General features: G+C 52.2%; 1 protein-coding gene across 5 annotated transcripts in view; it reads left to right on the top strand.

Moving 5' to 3' along the window:
- Positions 1–398: 398 nt before the first annotated feature.
- Positions 399–22,052, top strand: part of CPXM2 (carboxypeptidase X, M14 family member 2) — a 139,281-nt gene continuing 117,627 nt past the window's right edge. Inside the window, exons 1-2 of one of the 5 annotated variants that reach the window (XM_058698033.1) lie at positions 399–763; positions 10,536–10,634. In XM_058698033.1, the coding sequence (XP_058554016.1) occupies positions 457–763; positions 10,536–10,634 (406 nt within the window). In that variant the 5' untranslated portion in view covers positions 399–456. Of the gene's footprint in view, positions 764–10,535; positions 10,635–22,052 lie in introns of those variants that run through there. The other 4 variants (XM_058698032.1, XM_058698034.1, XM_058698036.1 and 1 more) reach the window with 4 other exon arrangements.

The raw sequence follows: 22,052 nt of genomic DNA, 5'->3' as shown, positions 1-22,052 counted from the left end.
CGGGCCCCGGCTTCCTCCTGGACGGAAACTCCTCTGAGACCCAGGGGAGGCGGGCGCGCCGCAGGGCAGCTCCCCGGCCGGCGTCGGGGCAGCGGGAGGGACAAGGTTTGGGGACAGTCATGGGATGGAGGGGGCTCCCACACCTGCCTCCGGGGCCGGCGGGGAGAGGGAGGGAAGACGGAAGGGCGGGGCCGGCCCCCTGCGCCCGCCCCGCGCCTCGGCGCGCGCCCCTGCCCGCCCCCGGCCCGGCCCAGCCCAGCCCAGCCCAGCCCAGCCCGGCCCAGCCCCGCGGGCCGGTCACACGCGCCGCAGGCCGGCAGCCTCCCGCGCCCCGTGCGCCGCGCTGCCGTCCCGCCGTCCCGGCGCCCCTGCCCCCGCGCCGCCGCCCGCGCCCGCCGCCCGCCCGGCGCTCCCGGCGCCCGTGACCCTGCCCAGGGCGCGCGGGGCGGAGCGGGCATGGCCCGCCGGGGGGCCGCCGCGCTGGCGCTGGCCCTCGCGCTCCTGGCGGTGGCCCTGGCTCGGGTGGGCGCCCAGGGCGCAGCCCTCCAGGCCCCGGACTACTACGTGCAGGAGACCTGGAGCCGGGAGCCCTACTACGCGCGCCCGGAGCCCAAGCCCGAGCCCTTCTCGCCGCCGCTGCCCGCGGGGACCGGGAACGGGGAGCGGGAGCCGCGCCCGCCCGAGTCCAGGCCGCCCAAGACGGCGACCAAGCCCAAGAAAGCTCCCAAGAGGGAGAAGCTGGCTCCCGAGGCGCCTCCGCCAGGTAAGTGACTTTGTGCGCTGGGCGGCCCGAGGGGGCGCCCGTGGCCGCGCGCCTCTCCCAGCGGTGGCCCTCTGGTGCGAGGGGACAGCCGGCTTCCAGGCCCGTGTGTCTGGGGCGCGACCCACCCGTCGCTGCCCCCGCCTCGCTGGGGGACTGCCCTGCGCCTCCCGCCGGCCGCCCCGAGCTCCCGGGCGCCTCAACTGGCTGGCGCTCCCCTCGCGGGTCCAGGTGCGCCCAGTGGGGAAGCTGCCTGGGGAGCTGGTGGCCCCGGTTGGAAACTGACCGAGCAAAGGCTCTTTCTGCCGGGCACCCTTCCTTCTCTGTCTACTTTTTTCAGTCTTCCTCCAGGGCGTGTTCTGGGGAGTGAACTTACGATTTGGCGACGTGGAGGGCTGGCTTGCTTTGGCACAACGGCCTTCTGGGAGAAAGCTCAGCAGTGGGCCTTTACCCAGCCACTGTCCCCTCTCAGCGCCCTCCCTGGGTCCCGTGAATCCCCTGCCCAGTTGGGGCAGGACGGCAGAGCCTCTGCTGGGGAGGCTCCTGTGCCCGCGGAGAGGTTGGGCTGCAGGTGGCGGGAAAGCCTAGGGGCGCCTGGCAGCCTGCGGGCCAGCCTTCCATCCATCGGCCTCTGCCAGCCCCGTCTTGGCAAATGACTTCCATGCGGTTTCACTCCTTGTGAAGGGGGGGGGGGGGGGGCACTTTCTCTTAATTGTTCCAAACGTTCTTTGCTTCAACCGCAGAGGGCCGTGGTCCTAGTATTTCAGGACTGGGGAGTGAGCAGGCTTGTAGCCAAATTCCCTGGCCTCGTCATGGCCTTCCTTGAAAGGAGATGCACGCCGGTGGCACCCTCACACAGCTCCTGGCATGGAAGGAATTGCTTTTGCTTGGCTAAAGGCTTCAGAAAGTCAGCAGGAGGTGACAGGAAACGGGAGGGGGTGGGGACGCCGAACTCTTAAATGTGTGGGCCCATCTCAGCAGCCCCGCTGCACATGTACCGGGTTGAGGGTTGGGCCCTGCCATGCCTCAGCGTGTGAACAGACGCTGTGAATGGGCAGGCGGTGCTGTGAGTTGTGTAACCCTGGAACAGAACCATCCAGAAATTCCAATATCTGCTGGGGAATTAGGAGAGTTAAGATGCATAAAACCACAGTGGTTTGATAACAGCGGCACGCACATTTGTAGACCATCTGCTGTGCCTCCGTGAGGAGCTTTGTGTATAGCTGTGTCATCTAATTCTTTCAGTGGCTGTGGGGGGTGGGTATTCTTTTCATGTTACAGGTGAGGAACCCGAGGCACTGACCCTTTTAGGAAATTAGCGTCACTGGTTGGCTTGGGAGATTTGAAAGCCCTTCTCCTGTGCCTTTGGACCCAAGGCCTTTTGGCTTTGGTAGTTTGGATCAGATTTGCAGGTGCTTTTGGTTTTTAGTACCTGCTGTGGGATTAGCGCAGGGCTGGGCACGGTGGGCGGGAGACACGTATGTTGGGTTCTGGGACTCACTGCAGGGAGGGCAGGGGAATGTAAGAGAAGCCCCAGACGGACTCTGAGGACCACACTTCATACCCGGGTCTGGGGCTCGGCACTCAGCTTCCTGACTCTTGGTGTCCTCATCCACAAAGGAAGCCCGAACCTGCCACCTCTCTTGGCTCGGTCAGTTGGTTTAAAAGCTGTTCAACAAAACCTTCCAGTGTGTCAGTGGATGGCTGTGCTAGTCTGTCTGTGAGTTGTTCGTTCATTCCTCGGGTGGTTACCAAGGACCTGTTTGACACCAAGTGTTAAATAAGGTCCGGTGGGTAGAGAGCGCGGGTCACATCCCCTGCCCCTGTAGACAGCGCGGAAGTTGGGGGGGGGGGGCTTTGAAAAAGTCATCACAGCTGTGCTGAGGGCTGGATCACTGACCCCCAAACTGGAAAAAGGTCCTTGGAAATTCCAGACACCCCACTTCGAGGCTCCCTGGGAGAGCTGCCTCCCCCAGCCTGCCATTCTTTGTCATGAGCTGGGTGAGATTTTAAGAGCCCTCTCCTCCTCCCACCCAGCAAGGACAAGCAAAGTGGGACATTAACACCAATTTAAAACTCTGGTCCTCTTTTTTTTACCCCCCGTTTTTGAGTGTTTGGCCGGTGGAACCCTCCACCCCTGGGCTCTAAGTGGAGGAGACGGGTTTAAGAATGACTCCACCAGGGGAGTCCATGGTGGTTGTGTGCAGTCACACTGTGTTGGGAAAGTGGTTTTCCGCCACTGTAAGTGGCCGTTCGGTGTCTGTGCCACTCGTGGTGCAACGGAAGCATTCGTCCCTTCATTGGACTTTCTCACAAGCGGGTGGTCATTATGCCGTCGGGAGGCATTTGCGGAGGAAGGAACATTGTATCGCAGCCTGGGGTGTGTAATGTGAACTTCCCGACGTGGCTTCACGGGGTGGATGGTGCACGATGCACACACCAGGCTCCGGAGCCTGGTGGGGGAGTGAGGGGCTAGATTTAGAGGGCAGGAAGGTGGTAAACGTGTATGTGACTAATGTAAACGTTGATCATGTGCTTTGTCTTTACAGATGGCACCTCTTTTTCAGACCGCCCTGTCTTGCGTAAAGGTCGGGCTCGAGGGAAGTGGAAGGCAGGGGTTCTGTGTGGTAGGCTCCAGAGGGAGTCTTGTCTTAATCCCAGAGGAGGGTTTGCTTAAGGAACCGAGGATACTGGGGACTTGATCTTGGTGTGAATTCGGCCCTGAGCCGTGGCTGTTCTGTCACGCCACCACCGAAATGTGCGACGGAAGTCACACGTTGCCGTTCTCCCGGAGGTGGCTCGGACAGCTGAATCCTTTGGTTAATTGAGCCCGTCGCGTTCTTTCCACGAGTGGCTGACGGATTCCCAGGGAAGTAGAGCCCTGATGTACTGAGCGTTGTGGGATCTTTTTTAAGGTTTCATTTAAAAATAATTATAGGCTCACAGGCAATTGTAAAAATAGTATGGGGAGGGCCTGCGTAACCCGATGATAACGTTTTGCAGAACTGTAGTACGGGATTTCCCTGCCTTGGCAGTATTGAGGTTCTGTGCCAGTCGTATATGTTGTGGGGGTAGGATGGGGGGACTGTCCTGGGCGTTGTAGGCTGCAGTAGCCTCCCTGGCCTCAACCAGCGGCACCCTCCTCTTAGTTGTGACAGCCAGAAATGTCTCCAGACATTGCCAGATGTCCCGAGTGGGTTAGGATCGCCGCTCTATGCAGGGTCAAAGCTGTAAAGGGACATCGGCACAGTACTATTCACTGTTTTACATACTTCACATTTGCGTGTGTGTGTGTGTGTGTGTGTGTTGTTTTCTGTAATTTTATCACTGGTACGGGTTCCTGCAGCCGCTCTTACCATCAGGATACAGACCCGAGGGCTTCTTTTTTTGAGGTCGAGTGGGACTCACGATGGCGCAGTTTCTGAGGTCCTCGTGGCGAGCATCGGTTAATCCCAGAATTCTAGAACTTGGAGGAAACCGCGTGGTCGTGTGTGTGAATTCTTGTTCGCTGCAAGAGTCCTATGCTGGGCTGCCCGGTGTCCGCTCACGCTCTTCCATCGATGGGCTTTTCCTACCTCGTCCATTGGATGAATGGTACTGGCTGCTAGAGTGTTCTTTCTCGTAGGGACCTACCCACCTCTTTCTAATTCCACTTATTCGGCTGTTACGAGCCACATTCAATAGTTTCTAGGTCCCTGCGGTTGGAATGCTTTGGGGTCCAGAGATGGAGGTCTAGGTGCCCAGTTTCCACGATCTCAGCACGAGGGGCGCCGTAGGGGACCACGTTTTAGGCACGTGTGTGGATTTGGGACGTCCTTACCTTGCACGTCATCTCCAAAGGGTTTGTGGCTATACTTTTTGTAGAAGATAAAATGGGACAGAAAAGCAAACCATAGGGGCGCCTGGGTGGCTCAGTCGGTGAAGCGTCTGACTTCGGCTCAGGTCATGATCTCGCAGTCTGTGAGTTCGAGCCCCGCGTCGGGCCCTGTGCTGACAGCTCAGAGCCTGGAGCCCGCTTCCGATTCTGTGTCTCCCTCTCCCTCTGCCCCTCCCCTGCTCACGACCGGTGTCTCTCTGTCTCTCAATGATAGAGAAACATTAACAAAAAATTAGAAAGGTCAACCGTCGTTCATAGACGTCACTCACCTTTTCCCTCCCCAGTGGTAGTGAGAAACAAACAGGCTGACACACCAGACACTAAATAGAAGATGTTGTTTCTTCCCCCTCCCAGGCCTTGGGTTCCTTTCGGGCTTCTGCTTGTGGGCCTGTTTGTTGCTTTCTTCCGGGACTGGCGAGAAGGCGCCGTTGTTTTCGGTGCGGGCACCCGCCGTCCTGGCCCACGGTCCCGAGCCTGTGGAATTTGCAGAGCGGGCCGCGAGCCACGTTCGTTTGTGTGTCTGTGCCCGGAATCAGCGAGTTTGTGTTCCGCGCTGGGTTGTGCCCCCGTCGCAGGGGCGGGGGGTGGGGGGCGGAAATAACCAAAGACTCGTTATTTGAGCATATGTGGTGGTAAACAAAGCCCCTTCTGTTGTGTGCTGCAAGCCAGTTGTTGGAAGGGGCCTCGCTTCAGAGGTTTGCCTCGTCTCCCTTCAGCGCGTCTTGCTGTGTTCGGCCTTTGGCCGGACACGTCGTCTCTTGGGCAGAGCTGGAGCGTGGGGATCGGGAGAACGTGTCAGCACGTCACTGTGTATTTTAAAAGCAATCACGGGGCCATCAGCACGCACGAACGCGTAGCAAGAGCTCTTTACGTCAGGGTGTTAAACACTCACCCGAAGGGTGACATCCGAAGCATTTGTCCAGATAAGCCCCCTATAAAATCCTGAGGGAAAGGATGCTTTATAAAGAAGGCCGTTTGATGTGCCCCAGCAAGCAGCTTTCTAAGACACCGCCTCTCTTTCCAGAATGCTTTCCAAAGTCAACTCGTCATGCTGGCAAGCCCCCAGCCTGTGCCCGTGCTTCCAGAAGCCAGGGTCTGTGCGTGGGTGACGAAGGGGAGACACTCCCATGTTAGGGGGAGGCTGGGTGAGATGCCACGGTTCTTAAAAAATAGCCCTTGTGTTCCCTGTGCACCTCAAGGGTCCAAGGCTGCCGGATCTCATGGCAGATGGTGCCTTCAGTGCTGGGAAAGGACAGCCAGGGCCTCTGAGGCTGGGTGTTGAGGTGAGGATGTCCTCTGGATGTCCCCACCGGGGCCGGGGAGCCTGGGCTCTCAGGCTTGGCATCTCCAGCAATGACTCTGCCCTCTGTGGCTTTTTGAGGTCCCTGCCACCCTAGTGCCACTCTGGGATCACGAAACCCATGAAATTAGGGTGTCTTTGGATGGCTGGTGCCCAGAACTGATTGGCACCTGGTTCGCGCCTCATCCAGGCATCACGGAATGGTCGGAGGGGCACAGAACACCTCCGGAATGTTGACTGAGGACTCCAGTGTCACAGATTTGTTTGGAATTCTCGATCACGCGAAGGCACCTGTGGGCTGTTTGGCAGTTCACAATTCAGAGAGGGCCGGGATCGAAATCTGGTTCGGCCACTCAGGGGCACGTGTGGCTTCTCCAAGCCTCGGGTTCCTCACTGTGACTCAGGACTCAGGATGCTTCCAGAGGTCAACCTCCAGCCTCCCGGCCCTCGGAGACTCGGTATGGGGGCCCCTCCTACCCGGTCCCCCAGAGTCCCCAGCCAGGCTGAGTCCCGGTGGGTCTCGCTCAGTAACGCAGCCTAGGTTTATTGGTATTTCCTTCTCTGCGTCTTTCTTCCCTTTGAACTCCATGCAGTCACCTCCCAGATATACTTCTGCACCCAAGGCTGCGTCTCAGGCTGTTTCCAGATGGCACCCAGCCGAGACAGGCAAGTGCCAGCGGTGACCTGCCCAGCGCCCGGCACATCCCCATCTGTTGCTTTTCTGCTGGTGGATCCTTCGAAGCAAAGGGCTTCTTGTGTGGTTACAGGTCAGGAAGGTGTCTGCCCCTGTGTAGATGTGTAGAGCGGCTGGCCCTCACGCCCCTGAGGCCCTGCTGGGGACCAAGCCTGCATGAGAGGCTGGCCCAGAGGAGGGGAGGGTGGCCTGCTAGTTTCCCAGGGAATACCCAGCAGAGCGGGGAGGGGAGAGCTTTTGACTGATTGGTTGGCTGGTTGATTTGGGTCTAGCCCTGGTGAAAAGTCCTTAGAGAGCTGTGCTAAGTGCCTCCCAGCTCCACCCCAGACCTTCAAGGTCCCTGATTCACAGAGGCAGGTGTCTCATTCAACCACTCAGCCTGCCTTTCGGGATCTACTCGGTCCTCGGATTCCTGTCTCTACCAGGAGCTTGACTTTCTCAGAACTGGAGGAGACACAGGCTAATTCCCTCCCCACGCCATGGCCCTAGGCCCGCGAACACCCGCACACACGTTCACCTGCCGTGTCTTCCCGGCTGCCACGCGTGAGGGTTCTCTGCGGACGTGCGTGGTTGTGGAACCGTAATTACTGTCTGTCCCGAGCATCTGCATTTTGGGGGAGCTCCCGAGAACCCGTTGTGCCTTTGGGCGAGGCCCTTTCCTCTCACGTGGGTTCCTTAGCCAGAGGCAGGAGAGGAGCTTAGGGCCCCCGGGCTGAATCCTTCACCAGAGAGAGCACAGACCCCCTTGGGCTGGAATTTCCTGGGGAGAACGCAAAATATGCAGCAAAGAATTTTTTTTCAGTTTCTGGAAGGGGGGGGGGCTTGCGACTGGAAGCTCCTTGTATATAGAGTAGGGAAAAAATAGTTTCCTATCAACCAAGAAGCATGATGTTTATCACCAGAGACCAGAATAGAACATGTGGCCCTCGTCCGCACTTCATTTTGCTACTTTTAAGGAATTCGCTTTTGTCACGCAGCCCAGATGGAGTTGTTGATTTTCTCTGCGCATTATTCCGCTGTCCTTTCATCTGCCTTCTGTGCCGACCGCGTGCTGCCTTTCTTGCTGGAAGAGAGGAAGGGGACTGGGAAGGGCTTCACCTTGGAGCCCGCCTCCGGCTCTCCCGCCTCCTGGCTCTGTCAGTGACCGTGGGTGGGTCTCTTCTCTCCCGCTTCTGTGCCTCAGTGTCCCCGTCTGTAATTCACGGTCAGCTTCCTGCCCTCTCTGGGTCCTCGCCCACACCCAGTGTGGCGATCCACGTGGAAGTGCCTCCCAGGTTGTGACTCACGCTCCACGTGTGAGCGGTTATCCTTTAGCGGCTGGGGTGGCGCTTCGTGACGAGTGGGGCTGGGGGGCTGGGGGGTGGCATCGGTGACGGAGAGAGAGACGCTGTCTTTTATTTGGTGGTTGCGGCAGGCCAGGCACTGCCCTGAACGCTTGACGTACGTTGTTTGTCTCCTCCCCTAAGTTCCACTGAGACAGGTGCCGTGTCTCCTTGTGTTGTCGATGAGGGCACGGAGCCTAGAGTGAGGTGGGTCACCGTGGGGCAGGGCAGCGGCAGAACCCGGCTGCCCGGGGCTGGGGCCCGAGCCGTAGGCCTACGATAGGCTGGAACTGTGTCACCGGATAACCAGAGGAGGTGACAGGGCTTCTGTGATCTATGCCCCTTTGCCACCTCCTCGGGGATTGTGTTCCCCACATGTCGGTCCCCCCTGGGGAGCTCAACTCTCAGGGCTTTGACATCTGCCCCGCACCTGGGCCCCCGGTGGCTCCCCTGAGCTGCGTGGGCACGTTTGTGTCATGGGCGTCGATGCGGCACACGGGAGGTGAGGCTGGGGGCGTCACCAGGCCCCACTCTTTGACGCTTGCTCCCATGGTGGCATGGAGGCTCCACAGAGGTTGTCCTGGGAGAGAGAAGGCTTGCAACCAGTGGCCGACTTCGGGGGAGGGTTGGGATGGAACATTCTTTTCCAGAACTTTGGCTTTTCCCTCACATATTTTGTAAAACTTTTTTCGTCCTTAATATCCTATCTTTCTGCCCAATAAGACTCCACACTCGTAAAAGTGATGGCACCGGTTTTTGTAAACAACCAAGATCTTTACGGACCCCTGGTCAGGCCCTTCAGAGGGGGCCATCTTTGGAGGTCACTGGCCGTGACATTCCTCCCCACAGAAGAGGGCAGATGCTGAGGTGACATCAGGCTGATGTCAGATGCTCGTAGGTTCTCTGGCTCAGCTCTCTTCTGAACATTTTGGCTCTTTGGCTTTCTTGACCTGAGGGGGCACTTTCATGGAAAATGAAAGATACTCCCAGCAGGCATCACTCCAGAATACGATGGAGAGAGCATCAGCTTTGGCTGGACCCAATGTGCCCTTTGAATTTTTTGAAGACTTAAGGTTTTCTTGATGAGTATCTTTTTGTGTGTGTGTGTGTGGGGGCGGGGGGTGGTGACTGTAGAACAGTCTGAAATGATTCATTAATTGGCACAAAGTCCACTAGATGTTTTTGGTATTTTTCAACTTGCTTTTTAAAGTCCAAATAAACGTCCTTCTCCGCAGACCTGCCCTTCCTCTTGTTCTTGTCTGTTTGTCATTTAGTGACTCATTAGCTTGTTCATTCATTCATTCATCACAGCTTATTACGTACCAGACTCCAGAGATACGGCAGTAAACAGAACGAGACACAGTCCCTGCCCTCATGAACAGACTGACATATGTTACACGCATGTGATGGTGCTTCACAGCACAGGTAGTGGGGGCTCCGGGACCCCGCCCGGGCCCTCTTTTCCTGTAGGTACACCCGTATCCCAGCTGCTGGGGTCTTGGCTGTGATGGCTCATAGCTGATCCCTTCTCCGGAATATAGGTGGGAAATGTACATCTGTCACTCTTTAGTTGGTTGATGTGTGGCCAAGCTAACCAACTGCAGAAAAGGTGGCTTCTTGTCTCAAGGTGGGGATAATGCTCTGTGTGTCGTTCCTGCTCCAGAGCTGCCCGTGGGATCAGGCTGAAGCCGCCTCTGGCTGAGAGAGAATTCACCCTTACTCAGCTCCTTCCTCTGCCCTGTCCTTCTTCTCCCTCCCCTTTCCCTTTAGAACCCTGCCCCCTTCGCCCCTAGCCACCCCCCCCCGTGATATATCGTGTGTAACTGAACCCCTGCATCAGGCTCCGCTTAGAGGCAACTCTACCTAAGAAAGGTGTTATCAGAGCCCATCTGAGGAGACATTGATTTAGCTGGGGAGTTCAGGAAAGCCAAAAGAGGAGGTGCCAAAGCTGAGATGTGCAAGATTAGCACGAGTTAATTAGAGAACAATGCAAGGAGGAGGACCAGCGCGTGAACTTAAGGCTGAAAGGAGGCTGGTATTTCAGGAGCAGAGAGAGGGAGTACAGCATGACAGAAGCCGGAAGGACCAGGGGAATGAGCAGATAGGCTTCCTAGAGTCTGGTAAGGAGTCTTTCCAATTGGTGGGGGCATCATCACTCCCATTCCCCCAGCCAGGGCCTTGGAGAGAACTGGTAGGAGGAACCCAACCTGGTGGGAAATCCTAGCGCTGTGGTCAGAAGTCTGGAGTTCCCAGCTCCGTTTTATCAATTAGGTGTGGTGTCACCACCTGGGCCCCCCGCGAGGGTCAAAGTCCTACCGTAGGGTATTTTGCAGTTTTCGAATAGGGACGGCCTGCATGTATACACTGTTTTTATGGGGAGTGTTAATTTCCCTGGGTGTTCGCAGCGACCCACTTCACCTCCTGTGACCACAAGCCCCTCAGCGTCCAGGGTGCCAACACTGGGGACAGGGGAGGCAGAGGGCGGGGGCGCTACTCTGCCGACGATGGTTGAATTCTCACCATCCTGGGAGGACTCTGACATGTGTGGAAGTAAAGGCATTTCTCTCTCTCCTTCTTTTTAGGTAAAAATAGCAGCAGAAAAGGCGTGAGAACCAAGAGCTCTGAGAAGGCTGCCAGTGATGATCACAGCGTCCCCGTGGCCCGTGACGAAGTCAGAGAGGGTGAGGGAGGCCCTGTGGAGAGCCTCCACCGGCCCAGGGCGGGCAGAGTCCCTTGGAACAGCTGCCAGCTGCAGATTCCCCTGGGGCTGCCTGCTGTCTGCGGGCCTCTCTGGCCTCTGCGGCTTCTCTTTTACCATTATCGAATGGGGGAGGAGGGAAACATTCAGAGCCACTCTCTCTCCTGCAGGGCGCAGAAACTCACAGCCGCATTTTCCCCACTGACTCAACAGAAGTCATTGCAGGATCTCTGCAGGGTGGGTTGCCTTGTCCGTCCCCGCCCTTTGCCGCCTGGCATGGCAGCCTCATTTCCTTTCTGGGGGGGCCTCATAGCTGCCCGTGTACATGGCGTGTACGTTTCTCATCTCCCAGCCAGACCCAGGGGCCTCTGGAGTCAGAGAGAGAGTCTCGTATTTACAAACCACGTGATGCTAGTCTTGGGGTCCTACTCCATCGTAAAAATACTGGTCTTTTAATTACTTACCTTAGGATGGCCGAAGACATCGGTTCTAGACTCCTGGGTCAAGTCTGGCCCACTAGCGCTGGCTGTTACCGTGATCGACTGTGACCGTCACTGTTACTCTATCTCTATTACGCTAAGCTCTGGTATCTAGGGTTGCACTTCTCCTAATATTAATAGCAACCATTTCTTAAACATTTCAACTTTCAGTAGCTTAAGGCCAGGCACTGGGCCTCGTGTGCGTATCTCTCAGTGTCTCTCTGCATGTGGTGGATATTACCGGTATCGTCATTATCATTATCCATATATTTTTTAATTTTTAGTGTTTTTATTTATTTTCTTGAGAGAGAGAGAGAGAGGGAGACAGAGCACGAGCAGGGGGAGGGGCAGAGAGAGAGAGGGAGACCCAGAATCCAGAGCAGCTCCAGGCTCCGAGCTGTCAGCACAGAGCCCGACGCGGGGCTCGAACTCACGGACTGTGAGATCGTGACCTGAGCCGAAGTCGGACACTCAGCCGACTGAGCCACCCGGGCGCCCTGTACCATTATCCATGTTTCATGGATAAGGAGAATGAGACTTGGTAGTATGTGTCATTTGCTTGTGGTTATGCAGCCTGTAAGTGGCAAAACGGGGATGGGAACCCAAGATTTTGAGTCTAGACTTTCTGCTTAGCAGCGCAGCCGCTTAAGTAAACACAATGTTTCCCAACTTTGCCTGTAAGGAGGCAGGATCTGTTTTCAGCTGCTCTGTGAGCCCATCCACGTGTAATAGAGTCGGTTGTCATGAAGGGAGCTGCAAATTCCCTTAGGCGTAATGTCATGGTTTGGGGCTGTGTTTCTAACCAAAAACTTACCGTCTAAGAAATCATAGGTATGACCAACAGTGCCTCCTAAAATAAAAAAGGAAATTCAACAAACTTCTGTAATCACTTAACAAGTAGGAATTCTCTCCCATTTTAAAGCAGACAGGCACGCACTGTTGCCATTGCCATCAGTCTGTGGTAGGGTCCCCTCCCTAAGGAGAGAAAAAAAAAGAGAGAAAAGAAAAACACACACACAAAAAACCCGTGAAGGTAGCCTGACTATGCGCCTACGTGACAAGATCCCTCATGACCTTGTAAACATGAGATCACTTGATCAGACTGCATGTTTGTGTGTTACCATAAATGGGAGGCAAAGAAATAGAAAATGTATAAAAAACTACTCTACGTGGCGTGCGGGGCTCAGTTCTTCGGGTACGAACCCAACCGAGCGGTGCCGGCACGAATAAAGTTGCTTCCTGGAAAGAGAAGCCTCAGGGTCACGACTCTGTGTGAGAATCCGGCCACGTATCAGGAAGGTGAGCTGAGGACGCGTGATGTGGGGCTGCGTCTCTGCTTCTTCCCCCTGGTGGACCCCGTGACCTTGGGGGTCGCAGTGAAATGGGTGGTAATCGGACGCCCACCTCGGGCAGGCCTTGGGCACGACTTTTGTCCCTGTGTCCCAGCAGGCTGATCAAAACGCCAGCTGTCCCTTCAGGATCACAGGGTTGGTCAACGCCTTCCAGGACTGGGTTCTTGCTGCCCTCAGATGCGGGCCGCAGAGGCCTTTACTGTTTTGTTCATTTTTGAGTACTTTAAACATTAGAAAAAATATTTTGTCTAGATCTTTTTTTTTTTTTTTTCCTTTTCTTTTAGCTTTGGCACGGGGGTTGGTTCAAATTGTTTTAGTTGTTCATTCCCAGGACTGGAAGTTATTAAAATTTGGGAAGGCATTTGCAGGAAGATTTTTCAAGGCCCATTTCTTTACACATGTGTGTACGTGCGTGCACACACGCGCACGTGTGCTCTAGCCCACTCAGAGTTGTGTCCCTGGCCTCGGCCTCAGAGCGCTGTCTGCATGGGCTGGGGTCCCTGGTCTCCAGGACAGCCGGCACGGCTCTGATTCACTGAGTGCGCTGCAGGGGATTTCGGTGCGTGGGACTTCTTTACATCGCCCTCCTGTTAAAACAAAATCGAGGCATTGGGGGTAACCCAGGGGGGCAGAGGAGCCGTGTGGGGGGGGCCGTGATATGCAAATATAGGAGGGAGAGAGAAGACCTGGCCGTGGAGGTGGTGCACGGAGGCAGGTACCCCTGCAGTTAGGAACCCTGGCCTGGGGTCAGGCAGGAGCCCCCGGGGGAGGTGCTGGGCAGAACGGGGGGCCTCACATACGTAGCCGGGCACTCTCAGAACCCGGTGCCCAGCCTCCTCTCCCGTCTCTCCCCAGATCTCGGTGGGCAGGTGGCAGGATGATGGGGTCGGGTGGCAGGTGGACAGACGTCACCTGCATCGTGGCCGATGGAGATGTCACCCGCTTCATCTTCAAGGTGTGGGTGGTCCAGACATCAGCCCCGTCTCGTTATGTGAGCGGGTGCCATCAAGGGCTTGTGTCAGATGCGGACTTCTCCCCTTGGGGACTCTGGCTTGGAGGACACGTGACTGAGGAGCACTGTCAGCTCGGGCAGCAAAGCACATCTTAGATACTGTCCTGAAATGGTCCATGCGGTTGGTTGCATTGTGACCTGGCTGAAGTCGGACGCTTAACCGACTGCGCCACCCAGGCGCCCCTAATTTGCTTATTTTGAGAGAGAGCGAGCGCACAAGTGGGGGAAGGCAGAAAGGGAGAGAGAGAGAGAATCCCAAGCAGGCTCTGCACCATCAGCTCAGAGCCCCGTGCAAGGTTCACACCCACAAACTGCAAGATCATGACCTGAGCCAAAATCACGAGTCGGATGCTTAACTGACTGAGCCCCGCCCCCCTCAGGCGCCCCTGCCTCCTTTTTCACCCCAGCCAGACACGGGCTTGTTTCTTACATGTGTCGTGTGCTGAGAACATGGGTCACGTGTTTTCTCCCAAGGGAACTGGACAGGCATCTGAGTTGGTAACGGAGAGGGCATCTTGGGATCAGGCTTTACCCTCACTGGCTGTGTGACTCTGGGCAAGGCCCTAACTTCTCTGTGACTCAGTTTCCTCCTCTGCAGAGTGGGGAGGACATCCCTTTATGGGGCTACGTGACCGTGAAATAGCGTCCGAAGGATGCTGCACGCAGAGCACACGGCAAGCCCTCGGCGAGCATTAGCGATGGCTTTTATTTGCTATCTGGGATTTGTTTTGTGCGTGTGTCTCAGTTACAGGAGTTGGCAGACGTTTTTAAAGGATCAGACCGTAAATATGTGGTTTGTTGGCCAAGAGGCAAAATTGAGGACATTATGTACTTAAATAACCATTTAAAATGTAACCATTAAAAACTACAAAACTATTCTTATCTCTTGGGCCCTACAAACACAGGTGGTGGCCTGGATTTGGCCATCACATGGGCTGAGGCTTGCCAACCCCTGGCTTCGAACTTCAGTTTTCTGCAAATGCTGCCTCCAGGAAGCCTGCCCTGATCACCTCTCTTTCATTTTCCTAGACCTCCTCCTCAGGGTCCAGTCCCCTCCTCTGTCACATCCTAGTGACTCCTACGGGCAGCCCTTCTCTTCTGTGAGGATATGAGTCTCAAGAGCTCGGGATCCTCTGTTTCTTCTCAGGATACACCCAGTGCTCGACATGAATGGCGGACTCGTTTACTGAGCCCCTGCCCCGTGCTGGAACTAGCGTTCTGGGCTACAGAACGCGTATTCTGTGTGTGTTCAAGTGGATTCTTCGTGACCCAGGACAGCTGAGCCAGCCTCCATAGGAAGTGGTCTTTGATCTGTAGGAAAGGAACGTGATTTCCCGCCATCGTGGGTGTAGAATGGGTTTCCCCAAGGGATGCATGTCGGTGAATGGGAGCTTCCTTATGCCTGGGCTGGGTGAGATTTGAGGCTTTAAGCAGGTACCCTGCTTGGGGATTGACCTGCTCTGTGTGTGTGTGTGTGTGTGTGTGTGTGTGTGTGTGTGTGATACATGAGAGTGTTTCACTGCTGTGGGCAGTTTGGTTTTTCATCCAAGCCCTTGTTGGGAGCCTTTCCCTACTGTTGTGTGGTGAGACGCTCCCTGGGGCTCAGCTCTGGTCTCCCCTAGACATCTGGCAGAGCTGTTGAGGGCAGGGGAGTGAGTCTGAGACTCCCGATTCTGGAAGAGGTGCGGCTGATGTGGTCCCGGCAGTGATAATGCGGTCACGTCTGTATTTCAGACCCCTTGGAAGCGAGGGGGTCGGCCAGGGGCCAGGATTGGGATGGGGTCGCACCCCTCTCGGACATACCTTGCTCGGGAAACCTGATGAATGTGGGCATCTGGGACACCTCCACACTTTGCTAGCCCTCCACTTTCAACTCCGTCTCAAACTTGCCTAGAAAGTTATTTCAGTCTCTTGCGGCACCTGGGTGGCTTAGTCGGTTAAACGTCCGACTCTTGGTTTCAGCTCAGGTCCTGATCTCACGGTGCGTGGGATCGAGCCCCGCATCGGGCTCTGGACTCACAGAGCGGAACCTGCTTGGAATTCTCCCTCTCTCTCCCTCTCTCTCTCTGCCTCTCCCTCACTTATGCTCTCTCTGTGTCTCTCAAAAATAAGTAAACTTAAAAAAGAAGAAAGTTATTCTTCAGTCTCTGAAGTGAATGAAACATGTCTTGTAAGGATTTCCCAGCCTTCCTTTGCAACGTGAGAGATTTATTTTTTTCTCCCAGTGGTTTTGTGGCAGGGCCTTCCCCGGGTCGGGTTAGGGGTCCTGGGCTCGCCGTTGCCCACGGTACGCTGTGAGCTGAGTGTCTGTTAATGCCCTGTGGGCCATGGTGAGCCTGGGGCCACAGGCTGCAGAGGCCTTGGTTTGGAACCAGGGCCACAGTGGACTTGCCAGCAGAGAAATTCCTTCCAGACGAGGGGTCGGGGGACGGGGCTCTGATGTGGTCGGGAGCACCATGGGCTCCACTCACTTTCTGTCACCCAGCTGACCCCGGGTACGGTTCTGGGCCACCAAGGTCACACTAGTGACCTTGCCGAGGAGACACTGTAGCTCCTTTGAGCCCGTGCAGCGGAGGCCAGCCCACATCTCGGGATTTTGCTCGCGTGACCTTTCTGCCTGTCTTCTTCCCATTCTGCCTGTCTTCTTCCCATCCTGCCGCTGCTTCTGTGATGAGACCCTCCTCTGTAATTCTGCTCCGCTGGCTCTGGGATGGGCTTAGCAGAAAACCGAATTTGCCACGTCACCCCCTGAAACTTAGGAAGAGACACAGAAATTTAATTCCACGTAAAGTGCAAGTTGTTCTAGAACAGATTTCTTTCCTGGCCTGTGAAACGTGTCGACCACGCGAGTAGTGGATGCACCTTGCAGAAAATTTGAAAGATGTAGAAAACAAAGACGAGAATAAAACAAATCCACAGTCTTATCTTCCAGAGACAACCGCAGTCAGCATTTGGAGTCTGTCTCTCCACTCTTGTCTGTGTGTGTGTGTGTGTGTGTGTGTGTGTGTGTGTGTGTGTGTGTGTGAATTTATAAAACCTTCTTATATGTGAAGGACAAGAGACCCTCTGTTTATATGTTGCAGTGTAGTTAAGAACTCAGGAACCGCACTGAGTGGAACTCAAAACCCAGTCCACCGTTTATTAGCTGTGTGCTCTCGGATGTGTTATTTAACTTCTCTGTGTCTCAGTTTCCTCAGATACAAAATGGGGGTAATAATTGGACATCCCCATTGGATCGGGATAAGTGTCTAATAAGGTCACTTGAATAAAGCACTTGCAACAGTGGCTGACAAGTAGGTTCCAGTGAACGAGCTTTGTATCAGTCATTGATGTGGGCCCTGAGGGCCCTTGCCGCATGTTTTAAAGGCCTGGGCCAGGGCAGGAACATAGAATGATCTGTTCCTCGAACGTTTGAAAGAACGAGATAGTAAATTCCTTTGAACTAGGCGTTTTCCACCCAAGGAATTCTTTGATCAATCTGCTTCCTTTCATGGTTACTGATCTGTCAGAGTTTTTATTTTTGTAGTAATTTTGATAAGGTTTATTTTGAAGACACCAGCACTCTATTGACGTATTTTCGTTTTGCAGCGTGTGTGCTTATGTTTTGTTAATTTGTCAGCTTATTTATTTTCGAGAGGTTTTAGATTTTAGATTTAGAAAAATGAAGGGAGACCCAGAGAGTTCCTGCGTATCTCCACTCCTCTGCTTTCCTACCGTGATACATTTGTTGCAAGTGTTGGGAATATTGATACGTTCTTATTAACTGAAGCTCATAGGTTACGTGAAGGCTTCCGGTTTTTGTCTTTGTCTTCACATTCTCTGGGTTTTGGCAAATGTGTAACGACGCGTAGCTACCATTAGAGTACCATACAGAATGGTTTCACTGCCCTAAAACTCCCCGGTACCCCAGCGACTTCTTTCTCTCCCCCTCCCCTGAACCCCTGGCAACCACTGATCTTTTGACTGTCTTCAGAGTTTTACTTTCTTCACAATGTCACCTAGTGGGAATCATAGAGCATTTGCTCTTCTCATTTCTTTCACTTAGTGATATGCATTTAAAGTTCCTCCCTGTCTTTGCAAGGCTTGATAGCTCATTTCTTCTTATCACCGAATAATATTCCATTGTCTGGCTGCACTACCCACAATGTACTCATCCATCGAAGGACATTTTGGTTGCTTCCAAGTTTTGGCAATTGTGAATAAAGCTGATATAAATATTCATGGGCAGGTTTTTTTGTGTGGCCATGTTTTCAACTCATTTGGGCAAATCCCCGGGAACACAATTACTGGATATTATGGGAAGAGCATTTTAAGTTTTCTAAGGAATTTTGTCTCATTTATAGTACCCCCCCAACAACAACAAAAATTGGTGTTACTGTTTCTTTTTTTTTTTTTTTTTGTCCTTTCGATATGCATTCTGAAATCTTAAAAAAAATTTTTTTTAATGTTTGTTTATTTTTGAGAGGGGGGAGGGGCAGAGAGAGAAGGAGACACAGAATCCGAAGCAGGCTCCGGGTGCCAACATGGGGCTCGAGCCCACGAACCACAAGATCATGACTTGAACCGAAGTCGGGTGTTCAACTGACTGAGCCACCCAGGCGCCGCTAACTTTCTTTCTTGCTTTCTTTTTTAAAATTTGTTTATTTTTGAGAGAGAGAGTGTGAGCGAGGGAGAGGCAGAGGCAGCGCCCTGGGTGCTGTAAGCCCAGAGCCCCACGTGGGGCTCAGTCCCACGAACCGTGAGATCAGGACCTGAGCTGAAATCAAGAGTCAGACGCTTAACTGAAGGAGCCACCCAGATACCCCTGCATTCTGAAACCTTTACAAATTTGTTACCACATCACTGATGTGATTTTCTGCTGATAATATTTCACTGTTACTGCTTCATGCAGGATATTTCCTACTTTTATTTTTAAATAAAGCAGACACATAGAAAAACTACATATAATATATATGTTCTTTTAACAAACATCTGTAAAGCTAATCCCTGTGTAACCGTCACCTGAATCAAGAAGTAAGAGTCTTGTCAATCTTCCCTGTCACATCATTATCCCTTCCGCTGTCGAGGTGACCTCTATTCCAGCTTTGACAGATTTTCCTCATAGTTTTACTGCTTATGTTTGTATCTCTGGATAAGTTAGTTTGGCCTAATTTTGAAATTCACATAAATGGAATCATACTGTGTGTGTTCAGTCACACATATCTTGTAATTTTCTATCAATGTTCTATATTTCTTTTGTTCATTCATTCCATCACTATATAGGATTCCATCATAGCACTACATGACAATTTTTTTTATCCTATTTTAGTGCTGATGGATATTTGATTTATTTCCCGATTCTATATTTTATGAAAAGTGCCACCGTGAAAACTCTTGTACACGCATGGGCGTAGGTTTTCTTTCTATAATTCTTGAACCCGTGGGCGTAGGTTTCTCCAAGTATATATACACTTTGGAATAGCTGGGTTTAGCTTCCCTGTTGAACAAATGCTCAGTTGTTTCCCTCAGGGGGCATGCCATTCGGACTTCCTGGTCAACACTGTGTAAGCTCCAGACTTCACATTCCGAACAACTGTTGTATAATCAGACTTTCATATGTGGCCAATCTGGTGGGTGTATAATGATGATTCACTGTGATATCATCTACATTTCCTAATTATTAATGAGGTTCAGCATCTTTTCATGTATTTACTTGCCATTTGGGTCTTTTTTTTTGGTGACATTTCTGTTCAGTTGTTTTCTTACAAATGTTTCCACTCTAAGTAGATTTTACGGTGTCAATGGCAAATGCGTTCTCTGTTTATGGCTTGCTTTTCATTCTTGTGGGGTCATAATGAACGAAAGTTCTTAATTGTAATGTAGTCAAATATGCCAATTTCTTTTCCTTTGGTTGCTACTATTTGTGACTTGTTTTAGAAATCCCTTCTTACTCCATAAGCATAAAGATATTTTATAGTGTCTTCTAAAGCTTCCTTTTTCCTTTTTGATTTTGCACAGTTAGGCCTTCAACCCCCTGGAATGGATTTTGTTTATGATATGAAGTTAGAATTCAGTTTTATTTTTTTCCTTGAAGTACGCAAGTGGGGTGATAATTGTTTGCCTGCTGTTTTGCAGTGTCTGTCGGGGATTAAGAGTCCATATATGTATGGTTTTGTTTTCGGGCTTGCTGTTCTTTATCATTAATTCATTTTTCTACCCATACATGAAATACCTTACTCTCTTAACTACTATAGCTTTATAACAAATCTTGATATCCAGTACAGCAGGACCTAGTTCTCCTTTAAAAGTTTTCGTTATGCTTGACTCCTTGTGTGCACATGTGCATGCATGTGTGTGAGTGCACACACACACATTTACACCACCTGGTCAGGTTCTTCAAATACCTTTCTGAAAACTTTGGGGATTTTGATGGCAGTTGCATTGATGTCATAAATCAATTTGGGGAGAATTAACATATTGAAGACATTATGTCTTACAATCCATGAACATGGTATATCTCCCCTCTTGTTCAATCTTTTAAAATATCCCCCAATAAACAGATCTTGCCCATCTTTAAAAGATTTATTCTTTGATATTTGCTATTTTACGATGCTTTTAATTTCAGTTTTCTCACTCTTTCTCGCTAGTATACAGGAGGACAGTCAATGTTTTCTATGATTTATATCCAGCGACATTGCTAAACTCTTATTCAAAACAACTATTTATGTATTTACTTGGATTGGGGTACAAAATCACAATATATGCTCAATAATGACAATTTTGTTTTTTCTTTCCATCTCTTACACTTTTTATTTATTTTTCTTGACTTCATCGGCAGAGATCCCCACTTAAAAATAATAGGTCTTTCCTTACAGGTTTTAATTCTGCCTTTGGGTTTGTAGTTTTCTTGATATTTGGCCTTAATTTAAATATTTTTTTTTTCTATACTTGGGATGAATAATTTCTGGGAAAATATTTTCCTGGTTATTACATGAAATCACTTTAAGAGGTACCTTACTTCTCAGAGTCTTTTGGGTGATATATCTCATGTTCTTTTGTGTGGAATTTTGTCCTTCGTAGACTGCCTATCAGTGTTTATTCTTTACTATCTTTTAACGAGGCAAAATGCAGCCAGATTTCCTCCACTGGGGGGCAGTTGCAGCCCTTTCTTAGGTCTATAGATGTTGACCCGGTCAGCACGCAAACCCCCAGTACAGTTTCCACTTCCAAGCAGCCCTTCATCAGCTACATAATTTTGCTTCCCCGAGGCGCTGACTTCTTCCTGGCTGCAGTTCTTAGACACTTGGGTCTGATGGGACACATGGGAGAACTGTAATGACCTTCCTATGCTGTCATCAGTGTCCTTGTCTTGGTGCCACACTGTCATTCTGTGTGACAACTGTCCCTCCTTCCTGTCCTGTTGTTTTCTGAAAGTTTCTGAACCGAACAGTGTGGAAACTTGATGGGGGTTGGGGAGGAGAGGTGAGCACCTGGCCGCCTCAGCCACATCTGAGCTTTAGAGGTGGCATCCAGTTTTCTCATTGCTGCAGACCCTGAACTTCAAAATAGAGGCATCAAGGGGGATGAGGGGTTTCCTGCCCCTCCTCTGGTTGTCTCCAGTTTTCCCCCAGCTGTCTCTGTCTGACTCAGCTGTGGGGAATATTCTCGCACATCTGGCACTAGGTTGAAGCATTGTTGAGAATTTTTCCTTTGGAGAGCCTTTGTAGGTTTTTAGGATGTGTTTCGGAGAGGTCGCAGAAATTTAAGCTAGAATTCCCTGAAGTCTGTGATGCTTCCGTACAACCGGTGAGTTTATGAGATACGTCAAATAACCCTGAATACGTTGCGAGAAAGTCTTTTTAAAGAGATCTTAAAAAGCAAACAGCTCTTTATTTTGAAATAATTACAGAGTCACAGGAAGTTGTGAACGAATGGGTGCCATGCACCCTTCACTCTGCCTCCTTCGGTGCTGACATTTTGCATAATTGTGGCACAGTAACAACATTTACAGATCATGTTCACATTCTACCCATTATACGTGTGTGTGTGTCTGTATGTGCACATAGTCCTGTGTCCTTGTACTGCATGTGCCGTTTCGTGGAAATAACACCAACACAGAGGTACTGGGCCGTCCCTTTATGGTGGCTCTTCTTCGTGCCATTGCTTCATAGCCACCACCCCCCTCAGCGTCCCTGACTCCTGGCAGCCTCTAAGCTGGTCTCCATCTTTATAGTCCTGTGTTTTCAAGAATGTTAGATGGATTAAATCATACGGTGTATAACTTTGAGACTGGCTCTTTTGTCTCAGCATAATTCTCTTTTCCTCTTTCTGAACTGGACAAGTAGACTTGGTTGGCATTCGTATGATGTCGCTGTCGGGAAAAACAAAGTCTTCTTCTCCTTCCCCTCCCCCTCCCCCTCCTCCCCCTCCCCCTCCTCCTCCCCTCCTCTCCCCCTTCTCCTCACCCTCCTCCTTCTCCTCCTTCTCCTCTCCTCCTCCTCCCCGTCCTCCTCCCTTCCTCTCCCCCTTCTCCTCCTCCTCCTCCCCCTCCCCCTCCCTCTCCTCTCCCCCTTCTCCTC

The sequence above is a fragment of the Neofelis nebulosa genome, chromosome 13 (genome assembly GCF_028018385.1).
Source record: "Neofelis nebulosa isolate mNeoNeb1 chromosome 13, mNeoNeb1.pri, whole genome shotgun sequence".
In the NCBI taxonomy this organism is placed as follows: domain Eukaryota; kingdom Metazoa; phylum Chordata; class Mammalia; order Carnivora; family Felidae; genus Neofelis; species Neofelis nebulosa.
This window is presented reverse-complemented; position numbering and strand designations above follow the sequence as displayed.